A 20,688-nucleotide genomic window follows, 5' to 3' on the forward strand; every position below is an offset into this window, starting at 1 on the left:
CCAAAGTGGTGGGATTACAGGTGTGAGCCAGCACACCCAACCAGGTCCAGTTAGTTTTACTCCAGTGATTCTCCAATCCATTTTTTTTTTTTTCCAGTTCCGCTGCCCCTACACTAGTCTGAGCTCTCATCACCTTACTTCTTGCCAGGCAAACCACGTTAAAAGTTTTACTTACCTATTTGTCTAAGGATAGGCTATGTGCTCTGCTGCTGTAACAAATACTCAGTGTAGCTTAACACAGTAAAATTTCATTTCCTGTTTATGCAAAGATCATGTGGGATATTTTCAGGATCCAGGCCTGGCACCAGGTCAACTGCAGGGGAGGCTGGTTACTGTGGTCTTCCTGCCTGCCTCATAATAAACAGCACAATGGACACATCGTATTATCTTTTGTAATAGCTTTGAAAAAAAATCCCAATATAAACGTGAGGAAGCGGAGGCTCAGGACACCTGAAATTATTTGCCTTAGATTACAGAGTTATTAAATGGCAGAATAGGGTTATGAAATCCTGACTCCAAACCTCATATTCTTCTTTATTGTGTTATCTCGCCCACCCCATGCAAACAATGAACTATGGCACAGAGTCCTACAGCACAAAAGACTGTACATAGTTATGAGGTGTTGGAGAACCTTGTGGGTGGAAGGCAGTGACATTCTGAGTTGGACTCTGAGGGCCAAATGGGGGTTTATTAGGCTGAGCCTCTCCAGGGAATAACCCAGGGAAACACTGAGGTGTGGGCATACGCAGCAGGTCTGATGGCAGAGTAAGTCTTGGCTTTTATTTGGCCTGGTTCCCCTGCCTTATTCTCCTGTATCCTTCAGGACAGATGGCCGCATACCCACTTCACTCTTGCCAGCCCTTTCTTTAGAGGATTAGACTGTTCAGTTTGACAGCTGTTTTGTTTGACACCTATCACCTTGTGTTTTGCCTGCACAATCAGGCCTCCTCTACCTGCCATGTGCCTTGGTCAGCCTGGTACCAGTCCCTGAGGCAGGAACACTAAGTGTCATCAGCCAGCAGGCTGGTTAAAGAGACCAGATGTTGGACCTGGTTAAGTCTCAGGAGACAAATGGAAACGGCAGGAAAACCTAGACAAAAGCCTAGTCACATGGCCAGGGTCAACAGTCAGGAAGCTTAGGAAGGTCATAGCTTGGAGGAAAATGGGTGTGGTGAGCCTGTAGCAGTAAGACGAACCCTAATTTGTTGGTGAAGCTAAGCTTGCAGATGGGCACTTATTACTCCAGCCAAGTGGTTCTGAGAAGGGCAGTGTGGACTACAGAGCAGCTAGCAGCTGCAGGGGCATTATCCCATTCATGTCAGACATCAGGCATCCTGGGGCTTATCCATCATTGCCCAGTTTGTTAAGGCAGCCTGAAGCCCCTCTTGATGGTGAATACCCAGATCCAGAGCCTAAGGCTAAGGACCAGATCCTGTAAATGTCAGGATGTTTCTCCCAGCCCAGCAGGTGAAGACAGCTTGAGTAAAGGATTATGGGTCTAATTCCCATAGCTCTTGGCTGGGCTTTAATATCTACCTACTTACAGTGTGTAGACTAAGGAAAAATTAGAAACCATGCTGCAACAAAACAATGTATACGACCAGAATAATGAATTAGTTATGTGATTTGTTTTTCACTTAGCAAAAGTATGTGCTTATGAAATGGAGTCTCATCTTATGGGAGTACCTTACACATTCATCAGAGAAAGCACTCTCCAGCCAGGCATGGTGGCTCACGCCTGTAATCCCAGCACTTTGGGAGCCCAAGGTGGGTGGATTGCTTGCAGTCAGGAGTTTGAAACCAGCCTGGGTAACATGGTAAAACCCCGTCTCTACAAAAAAATACAAAAATTAGGCTGGCATGATGGCATGTGCTTGTAGTCCCAGCTAATAGGAAGGCTGAGGTGGGAGGATCGCTTGAATCCAGGCAGCAGAGGTTGCAGTGAGCCGAGGTTGCATCACTGCACTCTCCAGCCTGGGCGGCGACAGAGAGAGACCCTATCTCTCCACCACTACCAAAAAAAAAAAAAAAAAAAAAAAAGCAAAAAAAAAAAGCATTTTTCTGTAACTTTAATCAGCATCTTTGCTTGCTAAAATTGCCATTCTTATTTAGAAGCCTTATGCATTCATGATCCCACTAACTTTACTAAAACTTACTTTTATTGAAACATCTAGCAAACTCTGAAGAATCTATGCAACTTAATAAGGAAAAAAACACACCTTTGAATTCATTCTTGATCAGTATAGGCCAATGCAAGAAATATTGAGTAGTAGCCGGGCATGGTGGCTCACACCTATAATCCCAGCACTTTGGGAGGACGAGGCAGGTGGATTACCTGAGATCAGGAGTTTGAGACTAGCCTGGCCAACATGACAAAATCCCATCTCTACTAAAAATAAAAAAATTAGCTGGGTGTGGTGGTGGGCATCTATAATCCCAGCTACTTGGGAGGCTGAGGCAGGAGAATTGCTTGAACCCACAAAGTGGAGGCTGCAGTGAGCCAAGATCACACCACTGCACTCCAGCCTGGGTGACAGAGCGAGACTGTCTCAAAAAAAAGAAAGAGTGAGTAGTTACTGGGGCCTTGATTTCAGACCATGTAGGAGTCTGCCAAATCTGCTGCCTTAGGAAATCAAAAGATCAAGGAAAGAGTAAAAGAAGATTGAATAAAATGAAACCAGGACACATTTTAGACCAAAGAGTTCCACTGGGGACTTACTCATAACCCAGGTATCTTTTCATATAAAATGCTAACTATAGGATTAAAGCTGCAAGTGTAATCTGAAAGGCATTAGAGGCTGCTTAGATCCACTTATTAGCATTTCCTCAGTTGAAGCATTTTCTCTGCTAAAATATCAATGAAAATGAAAAAAAGTCAGAGCCAGTAGAGTTCATATAGTTAGAAGCATAAGCTCTGGAGGTGGACTGGTTCAGACTCTAGCCTGTTGCTGATGAGCACAATGACCTTGGCTACTTTACCTCTCTGATCCTCAGTTTCCTCTTCTGTAAAGTGAGGATAATAATGGTAGCTTTCTCATGGAATTGCTGTGAGGGCTGGATGAGGTAATATATGTAAAGGGCTTAAAACAGTGCCTGGCACATAACAGCTATGTAAACTCTTTGTTGCTATTATTACTAGTAGAAGATTCCCAGTAAGAGTTTGGAGAAATGCCTTATGTTGTAACCCGTTACAAATTAGACAAACTAAATTATGTGTATTGTATATAATTATCAAGAAAACAAAGAAACTGGGGGAAAGCTTTGGGACAGACTCACCATGGGCTTGGTAAGGAGCCTGCCATCCCACAGCCAGCAAAGCAGGTTCAGTTACTTCAGTCAGGTGTGGCCCTCAGACTCTCTAACTCCCTGGTTATGTAGGTGCTATGCCATGTCTTTTTCTCACAAAGTGATATGGAAGCTTATGTGTGAATAATTTGGTTGTGAAGAGTTAACTCTACTGAAGTAAATTTACTTTTTTTAAATTGAGACAGGGTCTTGCTATGTTGCCCAGGTTGGTCTCAAACTTCTGGACTCAAGTGACCCTCCTGCCTTGGCCTCCCAAAGTGCTGGGATTACAGGTATGAGCCACCATGCTCAGCCTGGAAGTAAATTTCATATGGTTTTTCCCTCATGGAGACATTAAGAAAAATCTGAAAGTAAAGGTTTAGGAAGAACACGGCTAAGTTGGGATACTAATGCAAATCTTGTTTTCTTCATTTGCTTCTGGTGTGATTCATTGCTAAACATCTTTATTTAGTATTAAATCAATACTGGATTTAATATCTTTATGTGCTTATCCTTTCATGGAGACACTTAACAGTAAAAAGGTCAAAAGGTCAAGAGGATCTAAAAACAAAGGCCCAGGTTTTCTACAGAGTCAAGCACCAGATCATGAATGGGTATTTCAGTTTTGTATTTGTGTCTACAGAATAGCCCCAAGTGCTTGGCACTGTCTAAGCATATCGCAAACATCAATTCACTGAACCCTCAAAACAACCTATGAGGTGGGTTCCACACCTCACCCAAGGCCATACAGCTGGTTTGTAGTGGAGTTGTGATTTGACTCTGGATGTCTAGTTCCAAAGTCAGTGTTGTGAACCAATAAGCTATGTTGCTCAAAAAACTCTAAGAAAAGATAATACAGTTCTGGATTAGCTATTTATACTGTATTAGCAAAAGACCCTGGCTGTCATCCCAATGATCACCTAAGTTTTCTGCCTATAACATTCACATGGACATATAACACTCTTTCAGTTCTTCTTTCTGGAAAAAGCATTAACTTTTTTAGTTATCCTTTACAGATTGTCGCTATACATGTAAGAAAACAGCTCTTAAAATTTAACCTTTGTTCACCTTATTGTCTCATTTGCCACTCCATCCTTTAAAAAAAAATCAGATATATCTCTTAATTATTTCTGTAAGGTGAAAATGATTTAGAATGAAGTAGAAGAAAAATTATTAGAGACTCAACCTCACATTGCTAAATTCTGGATAAATTTCTAGGATCAACAATTCATATCTGTAATCCTGGGCCTCCTGTTAATTCAGCAGCACTGAGTTCACTGAGCCACCTGACCCCAGCACAGGCTCAGGCTGAGCTCTTCAGGTCCTGACATGAGAGGTCTCGTGCTGCTGGGAACAACACCCAGGAGACAACCTGCAGCCCCTTATTAGCTATGTGCTTGGGAAGAGAAACCTCCTCAGGTGAGACTGAGGTTTATCTGAACTTGCTCCTGAACACTTAACATCCTATGCCTTAGGAGAAAGCTATGGTCAGGTACTCACTCAGCTAGAAGTGTGGCTACCATAAGTACATCCATTAGGACTATGAGCAGTACTGGGAGCTGCACACAACTGGCCTTAGAGTTCTCTCACATACAAATGCCTCTTTTGATTATGAATGTTAAAATGTTTGTGCCTTAATAATTCTGAATAAAGAGGCCTACTAAAATACATACAAAAATAGAGAAAAGCTTTGTAGACCCTTCATGTATTTTGACAGTCACAAGTCCATTGTTGTTGAATGTTTATTGAGCTCTAGTAATGTGATAGGTGCCACACAAAACATTAGACACAGTACCTGCCCAGTGGGCTTACAATCTAAGGACATGAATCTTTTTTTTTTTTTTTTTAAGACAGAGTCTTGCTCTGTCACCCAGGCTGGAGTGCAATGGTGCAATCTTGGCTCAATGCAACCTCCACTCCCAGGTTCAAGCAATTTTCCTGCCTCAGCCTCCCGAGTAGCTGAGATTACAGGCGCCCACCATCACGCCCGGCTAATTTTTTTTATTTTTAGTAGAGATGGGGTTTCACTACGTTGGCCAGGGTGGTCCTGAACTCCTGACCTCAGGTGATCCACCCGCCTCGGCCTCCAAGAGTGCTGGGATTATAGGCATGAGCCACTGTGCCCGGCCATGATTCATTTAATGTTGCCACGAGTTTGCTGTTCATGAAAATGAGGTATTAACTGCACTGGTTAGTGCAGGAAAAGAGCCTAAGGAATCACTGACTTTTTATGCAGGCTTCCCTATGCAAGTAGGCACAACTGCTCATCTTTATTCTCTTAAAGTATGGTTGGCATTTCCCCAAACTTGGTGATTTTGTGATGTGTATAAGTATCTATAAAGATAGAACCACCAAACCCACATTTCTGAAAACCAGGGATCGAATTTGGCTTCTAGTCCAGAAGAAAATGCTTGGTTATATATTCAGAAAAACACTATTATTCAAAACAGGCCCTAAGGAAAAATAGTATGGGAGCCATGTTCCTGCTCAGAGTTCCTAGAATGTCCAGAATGCACCTCCTCAGGGCAGCCCTGAAAGTGCCCTTTACTCTCAAGGTTTTTTGCCCTTGGAGCCCGGAGATGCAAATACATTTGCTGGGTTCTGCCTGGGCATCTACCCAGGGGAGGTGTATCTGAGGGCCGAGTCCTCTCAGTGCCTCATGGATCACAATGTAGACAATCCACGTGTTGGTCCTTGGCAATACATCATGCTAATTTCTATTTCCAGAGTAGCAAACATGTACCACAGGTCTCCAGAATATACCAGGAATTTGTAAAAATGCAGCCCATTAAAATATTTGCCACTGATAAAAAATTCATAAAGACGCTACTTAAAAAAACTTGTCCTTTTCTTGCCATGGTGAAGTCAAGTGATGAGTAAACACCTTTATCTGTGAATCACTCAGCAGAATACATTGGTTTCATACGGAAAGAAATATAAAATAACTTATATGTATTTAAAGCAAATTATTTAATTCTTCATTCTTGTTACTTCTATGCCTTCTCTATAGTGCAGTCTTTTGTCTCTTTGATCCTGATGAACTGATAATTTACTACTTAATACATTTAGATTCCCAATCCTTTATTCATGTATATCTTGAATTTCAGCAAGATATGAAAATGCAGACTCCAGGGGTACATTTTGTAATGATACAAGCCTTCTGAGGAAATTTTCTGACAGGAGCTTTTAATCCTGCTGTGGTCTGTTTTACCCTTTCCAATACGGTTTTCCTCTGTGCTTGCAAAAAATATCAAAAAAGACCAGTTGGCACATTCTGAATGTGTTTTCTGAACAAGTATATAAGTAGAGAGGGAGGCCATTTTGCAAATGCAGATAATGCTGACAAGTCATACTTCCAAATAAATTATAATTTGATTTAAAAAGGTTGCCTGCATGTACATTTGCCATTTTACAAAGAGCAACTGTACTCCTACCTCCACCCAAATTGGTAACGACCTTATCTTACAAACAACCCTTAATATTTTAAAAGCTGCAGAAAAAACAAATACATGAATAAATGAATAAACAAAAAACACATAGGGAAAGGGTAGAAGCTCTTGCTCCAAGGAGTAGATGAAAGACTGATAAATGAAGCTGAGGTCCCCCCAGTGCTTCCCTTTCAATAGTTTGTTATGCTAAAAATATTTTAGTTTTTAAAAACTCTGCACTTTCCTCATTTTTATTGGAACTCAATTTGTGAACCACAACTGAGTCTCTATGTAGGATCTCCAGAATGCAAATCAGAAAAAAAATTGAGATTTTATTCAGATTTTTCTATTAGATTGAGCCACTAATGTTTGGTAAAGGGCACTTGATGGTTAAAAACACAACTGGCATGATAAAACTACACGAAATAATATCTACTTTATTTGAACAGTCATATCAAGAATGGCCCTAAATTTAATCAAAGACTAAATTTAATGAAAGACTCTCACATTAAAGACTCTGGATTGTTTGAAGGTATTTTGCCTGCAGGTGAGACTGGTTTTGAGGGCACAGAAACGTAGCCTGAATGAACCATTCAGAACTCATCGTGCATCCAACTGAACATGTTTCATGCTTACCCCATTTTTTTTTTTTATGCAACAGGCTCAGTTTTCTCACATTGGTGCTTCTCTTCATGCTAGAACTGCTTATGTCTACAGAGTCCCCGAAGAAGCAAAAATCCTTTTTTTAGCATTAAACATAGCATATGGAGTTCTTCCTCAGCTCTTGGTCTATCGTTGTATCTACAAACCAGAGTTCTTCATAAAAACAAAGGCAGAAGAAAAAGTGGAATAAAAATATTACTTCATGTTCCTTTCTAAATTACTAACTTTTGTTATACTGGTACTGATATTATGTCCCATTTCATTCTCTTCTCATACATGAATACTTAAGAATATGTACATTCTTGCTCTGCACTGTATGTGTGAGCTATATGGTACTGTGTAAATTTTTGAAGCAAAATGGAAATTCTTGAGAAAGTCTGTTTAAAGAAATATATTCAAAATCATTTGTGAATAAACTTGATCATCCATCTCAATATTCTGTTTGACATATGAAATAATTATAAGTGTAAAAAATTACAATTTAGTGTCAACAGTAGTGAGCATGAAATTATTCAAAAGAGAATATAGAGAATATGGCCTGTGCATATTAAAAAATTCAAAACAGTGAATGCAGACTGGAGAAATAACTTTTGCAAATAAGATGAATATGCTTCATTATTAACTTCAATATAAAAGGCAAATCATCAGAATATTTGTAAATGTTGTTTGAAAAATGTTTTCCCAAGGAAAGTTCATTATTTGCTGCTGTTTTAAGAAAATTACTTTTACTAAATTTTTTTGTGTGAATTTAAATAGCTAAATAGGGATCAATAACTATCTCTACCCTTAATGAACACTTGTTTTAGTGGTGGCTGAAAATATTTCTATTGTATTTCTGTGTATATTTTTAATAAAATTATTTTTGGCCTCTTATGAAGACAAATCTTATTAAATTTGAAACATTTCATATATACACATAAAATTGCTTTTAAACAAAATTTGTGAGTTGTATATTCCAATTCAAAACGTCATCTACATTCCCCTTATGTTTCAGTGTGAGCAATGAAGAGGCCTTTTGATGAATTAAATTTCATTAATTTAAAAATACATTCAAATATTCAAAATTAAAAAGTATCTTTTAAAGAAAAAGTATTAGATTGACATCCCTACTATCTTTTTATAAACTTTCCATGTTTGGGATTGTATGTTGAATATACTAGAGAAAATCAGTATTTACTAAATGAAAGAAACACACCAAAAATACAAACAGCCACCTCCTCACTGTGCCCTGGAATGATCAATGGACTGGTGCTTTCATACCCTTAGCTGCCATCATCATCATCATCATTAATGGCCCTAGGCTTTTAGGTCTGCTCACATTTTCTCATGTTTTTATTAGCTCTCACAAAGAAAACCAAAAGAAAATGGGATACAAATCAATGCATGGATAATATCAAGTTACAAAATCTAGGGTCCACAGGGCTGGTAAATATGCATGTGTAAGCAAATCATGTAGTCATCTCCCCTTCATCCCCTACAGTGTTTTCAAATAATCTAAAACCCAGCGAGTGTTTAAAAAAAAAAAGAAAGAAAAACCCTCACCTGCACTTGATTCTATTGTCAGCTTGCTGTGAACAATTTTTGCTTTAATATATGAATTACATTAATACCTCACATTACATATATGAAGCCAAATTACACTAACTTAGTTTGCTTACAACCTCAAATCTTACTCCCAGTACACATTCCAATAAATTTATTCTGTAAAAACAATACATTTTTTGTTTTTGATTTTTTTACAGTAAACTTTTCAACTACAAACCTTGAATACGCGAAAGATGTTCCAAGGACAAGCATTAACAGGATTGATAAAACCCAAACTGACTAAATGTGTTCTCACAATATAAGCTGGCATAAAAATAAATAAAATTCTCTATTATCACAATAGCAACAATAATGTACACATAATAATGGTTTATGGATGAATATTAACTATTCTAATTGTAGTTCCAAAAGAAAACAGTTTATTTTAAAAGTCTACATTTAAAAGTCAATGTTTTGTCTGGTTTCCCATAGGGCTGTTGCTGATTCCAGCTTTAAAATGTGAAGTATCCACCTTGAGTGCTTAGCTCAAAATTGTATTGGCACTGGGAAAAAATAAATCATTGCCTTTATTTTGGAGTAACACAAAAAGACTCACTAACTTCACATATAGAAACTTAGTTTGTGTACATAACAATATGAATTTTGAGAAGTATAAGCTGTCAACTAGCTATTTCTAATACGGAATAGATATTTTACAATATGGTTAAACTTTACACATGGCCTCAAAACTGAAGGACAATTTTAATTTTGTCTTCAATATACCAACATTATGTATTTAGGAATTAATTCCTGGGTCTGTCAAAGAGAGGAAATTCCATTCTTAAGCATTATGTTGAGTGGTCATCTAAAAAATGTTAATTTATATTTAACTGAGTATTTGGTGATGGTGGGGTCAAGGCAGGAAAATGATGATCATAACTGCCTTGATAAAAGGATCCTAGACATGTATAAGTCTGCGCAAAAATCTTGATAATCCTTAGTGGTTAAGGGCAACCTCATGCAACCAAATAACATGAAATTAAATCAGTAACTTTTAAAAAAGGCTAAAATGTCTTTTTCCCCCAAAACACAACAGAGAGGAATATGAATAATGTACATACAAACTGGGGTTCTGTCAATGACAACAAGGACTATGTGTTGGTTCATATCAAATCCAAGAATATTAGACAACCAAACATATAACCTTCTTGTGGTTTCTCTTAATATGCAGCATTCATTATGGTAGTTAGGTCTGTAAAAAAAAAAAAAAGAAAGAAAACAAGCCTTTAGATGATTTAGGATACTAACAATGAGAGCTATCCACACCTAGACAGTATATAATTGGGTTTTCTGAAATTTTAATATGCACTGCAGCATTAACAATACTTACTGAGCAAAAGCAGCTTCTGTGGCTTTGCTTTAGACCTGTCAGTGCAAAAAGTTAAAGGAAATACTAGGGTATTTTTAGTGCCCCATAGAAAAAAATTATAAACCTTGTCTACTGTCTGTCAGGACAGAGTGCAGCAGTGCACATTCTACAATTCTAGGACTATGTTTATTGCTGGAATACATCATCAATGGAGAAACTGATATAATCTATCTTTGTGAGGACTTTCTTCAGAAAGAAAGGTAAGCTGTGTAAAATTTAAAAAGCCCTTAGAGTGTTAGAGTGTGCACGAATTACTCTTTAGAATATTTATAATGTAATTACTTGTGACACATGGCTCAAACATAAGAGTTAATCAAGATGTACAAAGTCTCTGACTTCTTGCTTTTAAAAAAAACCATAAAGGATAAGAGGAAGCCTAGATTTCTTTTAAAATTCAGATGGCATCCATGTGACAAACAGAAAATAAAACATTTGTTTCATAAAAGGATTATGTTTCGATTTGGGTCCCACTTTAAATTGTGTCTGGTTCTATTTCCCCAAAAGGATGCTATTTTTTTCCCCTCATCATTAACCCAAATATATTAAACCCCCTAGTAATACCCTCATGGGATGAATGAAAGAGGGAACTCAGCCCTCAAATATTTTTTTCTAAAAACAGCCTGCTTCCATTCTTAATTTTACTAAATGAATGAACATGTTTGTAAGCACATGTGCATGCTCATGGGTATGTTCCCATTCAGACAGCCAACATGTATACTAAATGGTATATATTATAATAAATGATTCCAGGACCTTCAAAGGAGAGAGAGTTGCCAAACCTTCTATCCCCCTAAGATGGCAGAAATACACTTTTTAGCCTTCTGTACCCACCAAAATGAGGAAGTAAATCTTAAAAAAAAAGTTTAAAATTTGTGAACTTAAACAATGGAGTGCCTGGTGACTCTAATTATTTCTTAACAAAAACACCAGTTATAAGATTATACTCACAGAAACTTTGGAGGATCTTCCTCCCTTGTGAAGGAGGAAGACACCCATTAGAACAATGAAAAATTGTTAGTCAACCAAAGAAATCTGTTTTGTTTTTTTTTTTTTTTTTGAGACAGAGTCTTGCTTTGTCACCTAGGCTGGAGTACAATGGCATGATGTTGGCTCACTGCAAGTGAGCCCTCCCCATTTCAAGTGATTCTCCTGCCTCAGCCTCCTGAGTAGCTGGGATTACAGGTGTGTGTCACCACGCCCGGCTAATTTTGTATTTTTAGTAGAGATGGGGTTTCACCATGTTGGTCAGGCTGGTCTTGAACTCCTGATCTCGTGATCCGCCTTGCTCGACCTCTCAAAGTGCTGGGATTACAGGCATGAGCTGCCATGCCTGGCCGAAACCCTCTTTAACAATGTTATCTTCTTATTACTGTGAAAGGCAATAAATTCTATGTTTATCTTGGTAGAACACTCACAGTAAAAACTACTCAATCCACATCAAAGAATATTTTTGGAACAGGTGGTCCCATGGCAGTCTCAGAGTAGTATTAATACCCAAACAAAGTGAAGGGAGCACTAAGAATGTGACTACAGTTTTAAGGATATGCTTTTTTTTGGTCTTTAAACAAGGTGCTGTCAAATGGGTGCTTTGTAAAAGCAAATTACAAAATCTGAGATTAAAAAATTCTCACACCATAATCACTTTGCATCCATGTATTGAAAACTACATCTTGCTAATTCATCATGGTATACATTCTGGACATGGTACTCTGACTGTCTCCTAGATCTGAAGTCTCCTCTGAGTAAGTAGCCACAAGTGGTTCCTTACGCACTGGTTGCCATGCATCCCTATATTAGATAATGGCTGGAGAATCCAATCAGATTCTCTCTGGAGGTATCTAAATGTGAGGCACACTGAGAGGCTGTAGGGTGGCAGCAAAGCTGATGGATACCCAGAACACTATAAGCAGAAGCTATGAAGCAATAGAAGCCGTAAGGATCTTTTCAAGGAGTAACATTTTGATATGAAGGAATGATGATATTCAATATGGCTTTGCAGACTCAGCAATTTGGCACGTTATAATAAGTAACCTATTACTTCCAGAAAAACAACTATTTTTTGCCAATGATAAAATTTGAGTGTTTAGTGAAAACTAGAATTTCAAATCCTCCATGACTGATAGTTTTCCAATATTTAAAGACTTTTTTTTTTTAGAGACAGGGTCTTGCTCTGGTGCCCATGCTGGAGTGTAGCAGTGTGATCACAGCTCACTGCAGCCTTGAACTCCTGGCCTCAAGCTATCCTCTTGCCTCAGTTTACCAAAGTGCTGGGGTTACAGGTGTGAGCCACCAAACTTGGCCCCAATACTTAAAGACTTTTCTGATGTGATAGGTAGTGATATTAAAAATGTGATTAAAAATATTTTGTACTGAAATGGGTTAATATTTGGAAAACCCAAGTAATTCAGAGAATCTATATTTTCTAAATGGTGGAAAGCTATTCAAAGTGCTAGACAAACAGGCATATGAAGAAAAGCTCAGTATCGCTGATCCTTAGAGAAACGCGTCAAAACGGCAGTGACATACCATCTCACACAAATCAATGGCTATTACTAAAAAGTCGGCTGGGAGCGGTGGCTCAACCCTGTAATCCCAGCACTTCGGGAGGCCGAGACGGGCGGATCACGAGGTCAGGAGATCGAGACCATCCTGGCTAACACGGTGAAACCCCGTCTCTACTAACAAATACAAAAAACTAGCCGGGCGAGGTGGCGGGCACCTGTAGTCCCAGTTACTCGGGAGGCTGAGGCAGGAGAATGGTGTAAACCCAGGAGGTGGAGCTTGCAGTGAGCTGAGATCCAGCCACTGCATTCCAGCCTGGGAGACAGAGCAAGACTCCGTCTCAAAAAAAAAAAAAAAAAAAAAAAAAAAAAAAAAAAAAAAAAAAAAAAAAAGGTCAAAAAATAACAGATGCTGGCAAGGTTGCAGAGAAAAGGGAATGCTTATATGCTGTTGGTGGGAGTGTAAATTAGTTCAACCATTGTGGAAATCAGTATGGCAATTCCTCAAAGAGCTAAAAACAGAACTACCATTCAACCCAGCAATCCCATTACTGGTTATATAACCGAATGAATATAAATCATTCTACCATAAAGACACATGTGGCCGGGTGCAGTGGCTCAAGCCTGTAATCCCAGCACTTTGGGAGGCCAAGACGGGAGGATCACGAGGTCAGGAGATCGAGACCATCCTGGTTAACACGGTGAAACCCCGTCTCTACTAAAAAAAATAGAAAAAACTAGCCGGGCGAGGTGGCAGGCACCTGCAGTCCCAGCTACTCAGGAGGCTGAGGCAGGAGAATGGCGTAAACCCGGGAGGCGGAGCCTGCAGTGAGCTGAGATCCATCCACTGCACTCCAGCCTGGGCGACAGAGCGAGACTCCGTCTCAAAAAAAAAAAAAAAAAAAGACACATGCATGCGAATGTTCATTGCAGCACTCACTATACAATAGTAAAGACATGGAATCAACCTAAATGCCCATCAATGACAGACTGGATAAAGAAAAAGTGGTACATACATACCACGGAATACTATGCAGCCATGAAAAAGAGTGACAGTGCGTCTTTTGTGGGAATATGCATAGAGCTAGAGGTCATTATCCTTAACAAACTAACACAGGAACAGAAAACCAGATACTGCACGTTCTTGCTTATAAGTGGAAGCTAAATGATGAGAACTCATGGACACAAAAAGGGGAACAATGGACACTAGGGCCTACTTGAGGGTAAAGGCGAGGAGGGAGAGGATCAGAAAAAATAACTATTAGATACTAGGCTTAGAACCCAGGGTAACAAAATAATCTGTATAACAAACACCCATGACATGAGTTAACCTTTATAATAAATCTGCACGTGTACCCCTGAGCCTAAAATAGAAGTTAAAAAAAAGGGCAACACTATTAAGATACTCAAATCTCCATTTTTCAATTAAATATCTGTATAATAACAGATTTTCTTCATATACCTTCAACCACAATTACATATTACAATAAAGAGAATGCAGAAATAGATATGAGGATCTAGTTGTCTTCTATCAAATCAGACATCAAAAAGATTTGCAAAAATGTAAAAATGTCATTCTGCAAACTTTTCTGTGAAATGTTATTTTCATAAAAATGCTATTTAAGTAATGGATTTGTTATATTAAATGAATTAAGTATTTTTAAAATTTGTTTTTATTTCTAATTAAATAAATATCATTAACAATAACACATAAAAACAAAGCTCTTTGGGGCCCTGAATAATTTTTTTTTTTTTTGAGACAGAATCTCGCTCTGTAGCCCAGGCTGGAGTACAGTGGCACAATCTCAGCTCACTGCAACCTCTGCCTCCCAGGTTTAATCGATTCTCCTCCCTCAGCTTCCTGAGTAGCTGGAATTACAGGCGCATAACACCACGCTCAGCTAATTTTGTATTTTTAGTAGAGATGGGGTTTCACCATGTTGGCCAGGCTGGTGCTGAACTCCTGACCTCAGGTGATCCACCCAACTTGGCCTCCCATAGTGTTGAGATTACAGGCCCCTTAAACAGGGCCGGGTGCAGTGGCTCACGCCTGTAATCCAAGCACTTTGGGAGGCTGAGGCAGGCAGATCACTTGAGGTCTGGAGTTCGAGACCAGTTTGGCCAACGTGGCAAAATCCTAACTCTACAGAAAACACAAAATTGGTCGGGCGTGGTGGTGAGTGCCTATAATCCCAGCTACTTAGGAGGCTGAGGCAGGAGGATCGCTTGAACCCAGGAGGCGGAGGTTGCAGTGAGCCAAGATTGTGCTACTGCACTCCAGTCTGGGCGACAGAGCGAGACTCCATCTCAAACAAACAAACAAACAAACAAACAAACAAACTTTTAATGGTATTAAAGAGGTCCTGAGACCAAGAATAAATGAGAGTAAACGGTGAGAGGTAAGACTGCAAAGATAAACTGGGGTCAGTTGTGAAAGGCATTATATGATGGAATAAGGAACTCAGACTTAATCTTGTGGGGCACTGAAGAGATATAAAGGGGCAGCCACTATATTGTAGAAAGAACTGGTTCAGGGTCAGAACAAAGGCATGGCCACATGGTAAATAGGGTAAACATTGTAGCTATCATCCCAATGTTTATTCTATCCTCTGTCCCTCCCTCCAATTGTGTGGAGCCTTTTTTTTTTTTAAATGATTTAAGACTTTATTGTCATTTGAGGGTCTGTTTTCCAAATAATCTCTAGTAAATATATTGGAATAATTAGAAATTGTAAGTCTCAATTTACGGATACTGCACGATTCTCAGACTTTCCCCTCCACTGACTGCCAGGCAATCGTCAGCACCAGACAAGGCTGCCCACCACTAGTATCTTTCACTGCAGCCCTCCTGGGCTCAAGCAATTCTCCCGCCTCAGCCCTAGTTGGGACTACAGGTGGATGCCATAGCTGTGTGGTAGTCTTGTGATTTGGGGACCTGAATCCAGCTCCAGGGGTGTGGAGAACCTGAATGGTGTGAGCCAGTTCTAATCCTCTTGTATCAGTAGTTGGTTTAGGGATGGGTAGCCTTCTGATATAGTCTCCAATGATTCCTGCCTCCAGTATCTCTACATCACATTCTTGTGTAATCGTTGCCCCTTGAGTGTGGGCTGGACCTAGTGACTTGCTTGTAATAAACAGAATGAAGCAAAAGTAATGGAATGTCACTTCTAAGAAGGTTACAAAAGACTGACTTCTGTTTGCCAGCACTCTCTCTTGCTGACACTTTACTGCTTACTCTGATGAAGCCAGCTGCCATTTTATGAGCTGCCTCATGGTGAGATCCGTGGGGCAAAGCATCAAAGGAGGCCCCTGGGAAATAACTCATGAGGAACTGAGGCTTCCAGTCCAACAACTGTGAGGAGCTGAATCCTGCCGGGAACAATTTGAGTGATCTTAGAAGAGGATCCATCCCCAGTTGAGCCTTAAGATGATTTGAGTCCCTGCTGACACCTGGACTGCATTTTGGCATCTCACTTTCTTTTGCAAGAGACCCAGAGACAGAGGATTTAGCAAGTTGCACCTGCATGGACTCTTGATGAGTCTTGAAAAGATGAGATAATAAATGCTGCTTTAAGTCGCTAGGTTTCAGCTACATGGCAATAGATAACTAATACAGCAGGTGTAAGCCAATCAGTGCATGGTGTCCTCCTAGCCACAGATGAGTAACTTCCACCTTCTATCCATATGAATCAAAGGAACTCCAAGTATTCTAGATAAGGGTGCCTGCTCCTTTCTGCCTCCTGCTGCTAGTGGCAGGAGGGAAGAAGTACTCAGAGAGCCTCTGGGAGCAAAAAGGGAACCTCGTAAAAATCTCTTCTTTCCCTTTACAATACGCGTAACATCAACGCATCATCTGCTTTGAGACCATCAGGCTTTTTATTATTATGCCCTTTATCCTCGCTTACTTTGGATACTACAAGATGGGCTCCAGAGCACCCATCACTTCCTGGACATATATCCCCAGTCAGCTTTGCACAGGTCCTTTTATGGCCTTATTTCTTAACAGAACCCCCCACCCCATTCTTTAATCTCTTCTACTGGGCCCCCTGAAAACCACAGTTAGCCATTAGCAAAACTCCTATATTCCCATTTTGGATTTCCAAGATATTCCACTCAACAACTTGTTTTAAACCTGTTTTCTTCTAAGGGCAGTGCTGCCTCTTTCCCTTTAACCCTCTCAAATGGTAGCTTTGTTCTCTCCCACAGCTCTTATACTACTACTTGCCCTGGAGGTGGAGAAGGTGTCTTTCTTGCTCCTCCTTACTATTTATAAGCTATTCATTCTCTCCGTTGTGTCCCACATTTCCTGAAAATAAAAGCCTCCCAGTTTTGAATCTCAGTGTAAGCTACTCCCCTCCTTACTGCAATCATCTATAGACTCCCTGGATTACTCTCCTTACTCTTATAAAGATTTCACTTCTGGCCCTCTGTCATTCATCATAATTCCTGTGATTTCAATATCCACATAGATTATCTTTCTAACATTCTGGTATCTCAGTTCCTTGGTGTCCTCTCTGCCAAAGATCCTGTCTTCTAAGACCCTACCTCAGTCACTCGCTCCCATGGTTTCTCTTCTCTTTTTTTTTCTTTCTCTTTTTTTTCCCTCTCTCTCTCCCTTTCTTCTTCTTTCTTTCTTTTTTTTTTTGAGATGGAGTCTCACTCTGTCGCCCAGGTTGGAGTACAGTGGCTCGATCTTGGTTCACTGCAACCTCTGCCTCCTAGGTTCAAGTGATTCTCATGTCTCAGCCTCCCGAGTACCTGGGACTACAGGTGTGTACCACCATGCCCAGCTAATTTTTGCATTTTTAGTAGAGACAAGGTTTCACCATATTGGCCAGGCTGGTCTCAAACTCCTGACCTCAGGTGGTCTGCCCACCTCAGCCTCCCAGAGTCCATGGTTCTTTCTGAAGACAAGTGATTCACAACCACTGGGAGTAACTGGAAATACTGTCCTAAGCCACTGTTTTGAAAGCAAAATTATGTAGGCATTTTAGGTTATTATTAAGAAATCTGGGGTTCTACTGGCATTTAATGCATGGGGTCACGGATACTAAATGTCTTGTGATGTAGACAGTGCTCTTACAACGAAGAATTAAGTGTCCCACTGGAAATACTAGTAGCACCTGCACTGTCATCGGCAACTACTGCAACCTTTCCGCGATTCTATTCAAATACCTCACTCTTCTATCACCATTTATATTTCCAGGTCATACTTAAAATTTGTTGACTCTATCTCTTCCTCATTTACATCTTTCCTCTTAACACATGTTGGATTCCATGGTCCATTGTTATAATCCTTGTATACATCCTTGATTCCCTGGCTTCTAATCCTCTTTACCCTACTCTCTGGGAAAACCTTCATTCTAGTTAAATTCAATTATCTGTCCTCTCTGTGACTGCATAATTGAATATGCCTGGAAAAAACCACAGCCATTGTGACCGCTCTCACTTCAAATTCAAGACCAATGGCCTCAAGCAAGCCTTTAGTATTGCCTGGCAATTCAACTTCATTTCCCAAGTTCATTCATTCTCTTATTCTTCTAAATGACTATTTTGTACCTTTTCCTCCTCTTGAATCTTCCAACATTTTCTCCTATTCTCAGCCTCAAATGCTAACCTTGTTCCATAAGAAAATAGAAGCAATCAGGTAAGAATTTCTACAAGCTCTCACCCCAAGTATCTACTTACCTGTATCTGTGCCCAAATACTCTGCCTTTCCTTCCAATTTAATGGATGAACCAAGGTAACCCCTCCAGATGTGCACCAGATCTTATACCTTCTTTCTTTCTTTCTTTTTTTTGGAGACAGAGTCTCGCTCTGTCGCCAGGCTGGAGTGCAGTGACATAACCTCGGCTCACTGCAACCTCTACTTCCCGGGTTCAAGCGACTCTAGTGCCTCAGCCTCCCGAATAGTTGGGACTACAGGAGCGCACCACCACACCCAGCCAATTTTTGTATTTTTAGTATGGTGTATTTTCACCATGTTGGCCAGGATGGTCTCGATCTCTTGAACTCATGATCCACCTGCCTCGGCCACCTAAAGCTCTGGGATTACAGGTGTGACCCACCGCGCCTGGCCCTACCTTCTTGCTTTCTAAAGGACACTGCTTCAGCAATTCTTTCTTACATTATCATTTTGTGATCATTTCTGACTTGGATTACTCTTACTAGCATATGTAAATTCTCTCATCAAGAAAAAAAGACCTTCCTTGAACTTCTATCTCAGATCATGACTATTAAATATTTGAAAACTAAAAGTAGGCAATTAGCCCTACATGATATCAGGACTCATTATAAAGCTACTGTAATTAAGAGAGTGTGGTATTGACCAATGGAACAGAATAGAGAAGCCAGAGAGAGACCTATGAATTTATGACAGATGCACTGCAGATCTGAGAGAAAAGGAAGGACAATGCAATAAATGGTGCTGGTTCAAGTGGTTATGCTTAAACAAGACAGAAAAATGCTAGCCATAAAAAGGAAAGTTTGATAAAGTTGACTATAATACAATAAAATTTAAAAAGTCTGTTCACTAAAAAATCAGAAAGAAATTGAATAGACAAGCCATAAACTCGGAGAGGATATCTGCAAGAAATGTGACGATCCATGTTAGTTAGAAGCCAGAATATGTAGAGAAGTCCTACAAACCAGTAAGAAATGAAATCCAATAGGAAAATGGGCAAAACCCAAAACAAGCACTGTACAGAAGAGAAAACATAGGTGGTCAATAAACATGAAAGGCAGCTCAACCTTATCATTAATCAGGGAATTATAACTTAGCACTATAATGACCATTTTATACTCACTATATTGGCAAGAATTAAAAAGCCTGACTATGCCAAGTTAATCACAGGGAACTCTTCTACACCTCTGGTGAGAATGTCCAACTACTAAGGAAAATAATTTGGCATTATCTTGTAAAGTTAAAATCCATCAACTCACAAGTCAGTATTTTCAATTCTAGTTACATATGCTAAATAAACTCGTGTACATGTATACTAGGAGACAGGCATGAGAATGCTCAGAGTCACACAGTTCATAATAATTGCAAAAAGTCAAATTGTAATACTTACAACTAATTTATAAGGTTACTCATAAAGATCCTTTATGAGCATTATAAATTTTAGGGAGTTGTTCATTATTATAAGAACTGCCGGGGGCCGGGCATGGTGGCTCACGCCTGTAATCCCAGCACTTTGGGAGGCTGAGGCGGGCAGATCACGAGGTCAGGAGATCAAGACCATCCTGGCTAACACAGTGAAACCCCGTCTCTACTAAAAATACAAAAATATTAGCCGGGCGTGGTGGCGGGCACCTGTAGTCCCAGCTACTCGGGAGGCTGAGGCAGGAGAATGGCGTGAACCTGGGAGGCAGAGTTTGCAGTGAGCCAAGATCGCACCACTGCACTCCAGCCTGGGCAACAGAGCAAGACTCCATTTTGAAAAAAGAAAAAAAAATTGCAAAAAGCTGGAAACAACCCAAGAGACTGGATAAATAAGTTGTGGTATACCCACAAAACTGAATATTATACAGTAGTTAAAATAAATAGACTACTGCTACACATAACCACATGAAGGAATCTTAGGAAAACAGTGCTGAGTGAATGTCGTAAGTTTTTAAAAAGCTAAAAATAAGCAAAATTAAACAATACACTGTTAAGTATACACCTATATGTTAGGTATGGGCTAACATTTTAAAAAGAAAAGGAAATAATACAACATTAGCGCTCATCTCTGCGTAGGAAGAGGGACTGGAAAGAATACATAAATAGATACAAGTTAATTGTGATGTTCTAGTTTTTAGGTTCAGCGGTAAGGTCACTTTATAGCTTTATAACCTTATATTTATATATATTATTT

The 20,688-nt window shown here is 39.6% G+C and overlaps 2 protein-coding genes across 16 annotated transcripts in view; one reads left to right on the forward strand and one right to left on the reverse strand.

The window, feature by feature from the left end:
* Nucleotides 1-20,688, forward strand: part of LOC105497470 (transmembrane 6 superfamily member 1) — a 49,851-nt gene that overhangs the window by 21,160 nt on the left and 8,003 nt on the right. For 6 of the 14 annotated variants that reach the window (XM_071100786.1, XM_071100783.1, XM_011768582.3 and 3 more), the window contains one exon: nt 7,375-9,482. The exons of 5 other annotated variants lie outside the window; for them this stretch is intronic. In XM_071100786.1, coding sequence (XP_070956887.1) covers nt 7,375-7,566 — 192 coding nt within the window. In that variant the 3' untranslated portion in view covers nt 7,567-9,482. 3 more of the 14 variants (XM_071100784.1, XM_071100787.1, XM_071100788.1) reach the window with 3 other exon arrangements.
* Nucleotides 1-20,688, reverse strand: part of HDGFL3 (HDGF like 3) — a 103,327-nt gene that overhangs the window by 14,059 nt on the left and 68,580 nt on the right. The gene's annotated exons all lie outside the window — the stretch shown is intronic.

Source organism: Macaca nemestrina, chromosome 7, assembly GCF_043159975.1.
Source record: "Macaca nemestrina isolate mMacNem1 chromosome 7, mMacNem.hap1, whole genome shotgun sequence".
Lineage (NCBI taxonomy): Eukaryota > Metazoa > Chordata > Mammalia > Primates > Cercopithecidae > Macaca > Macaca nemestrina.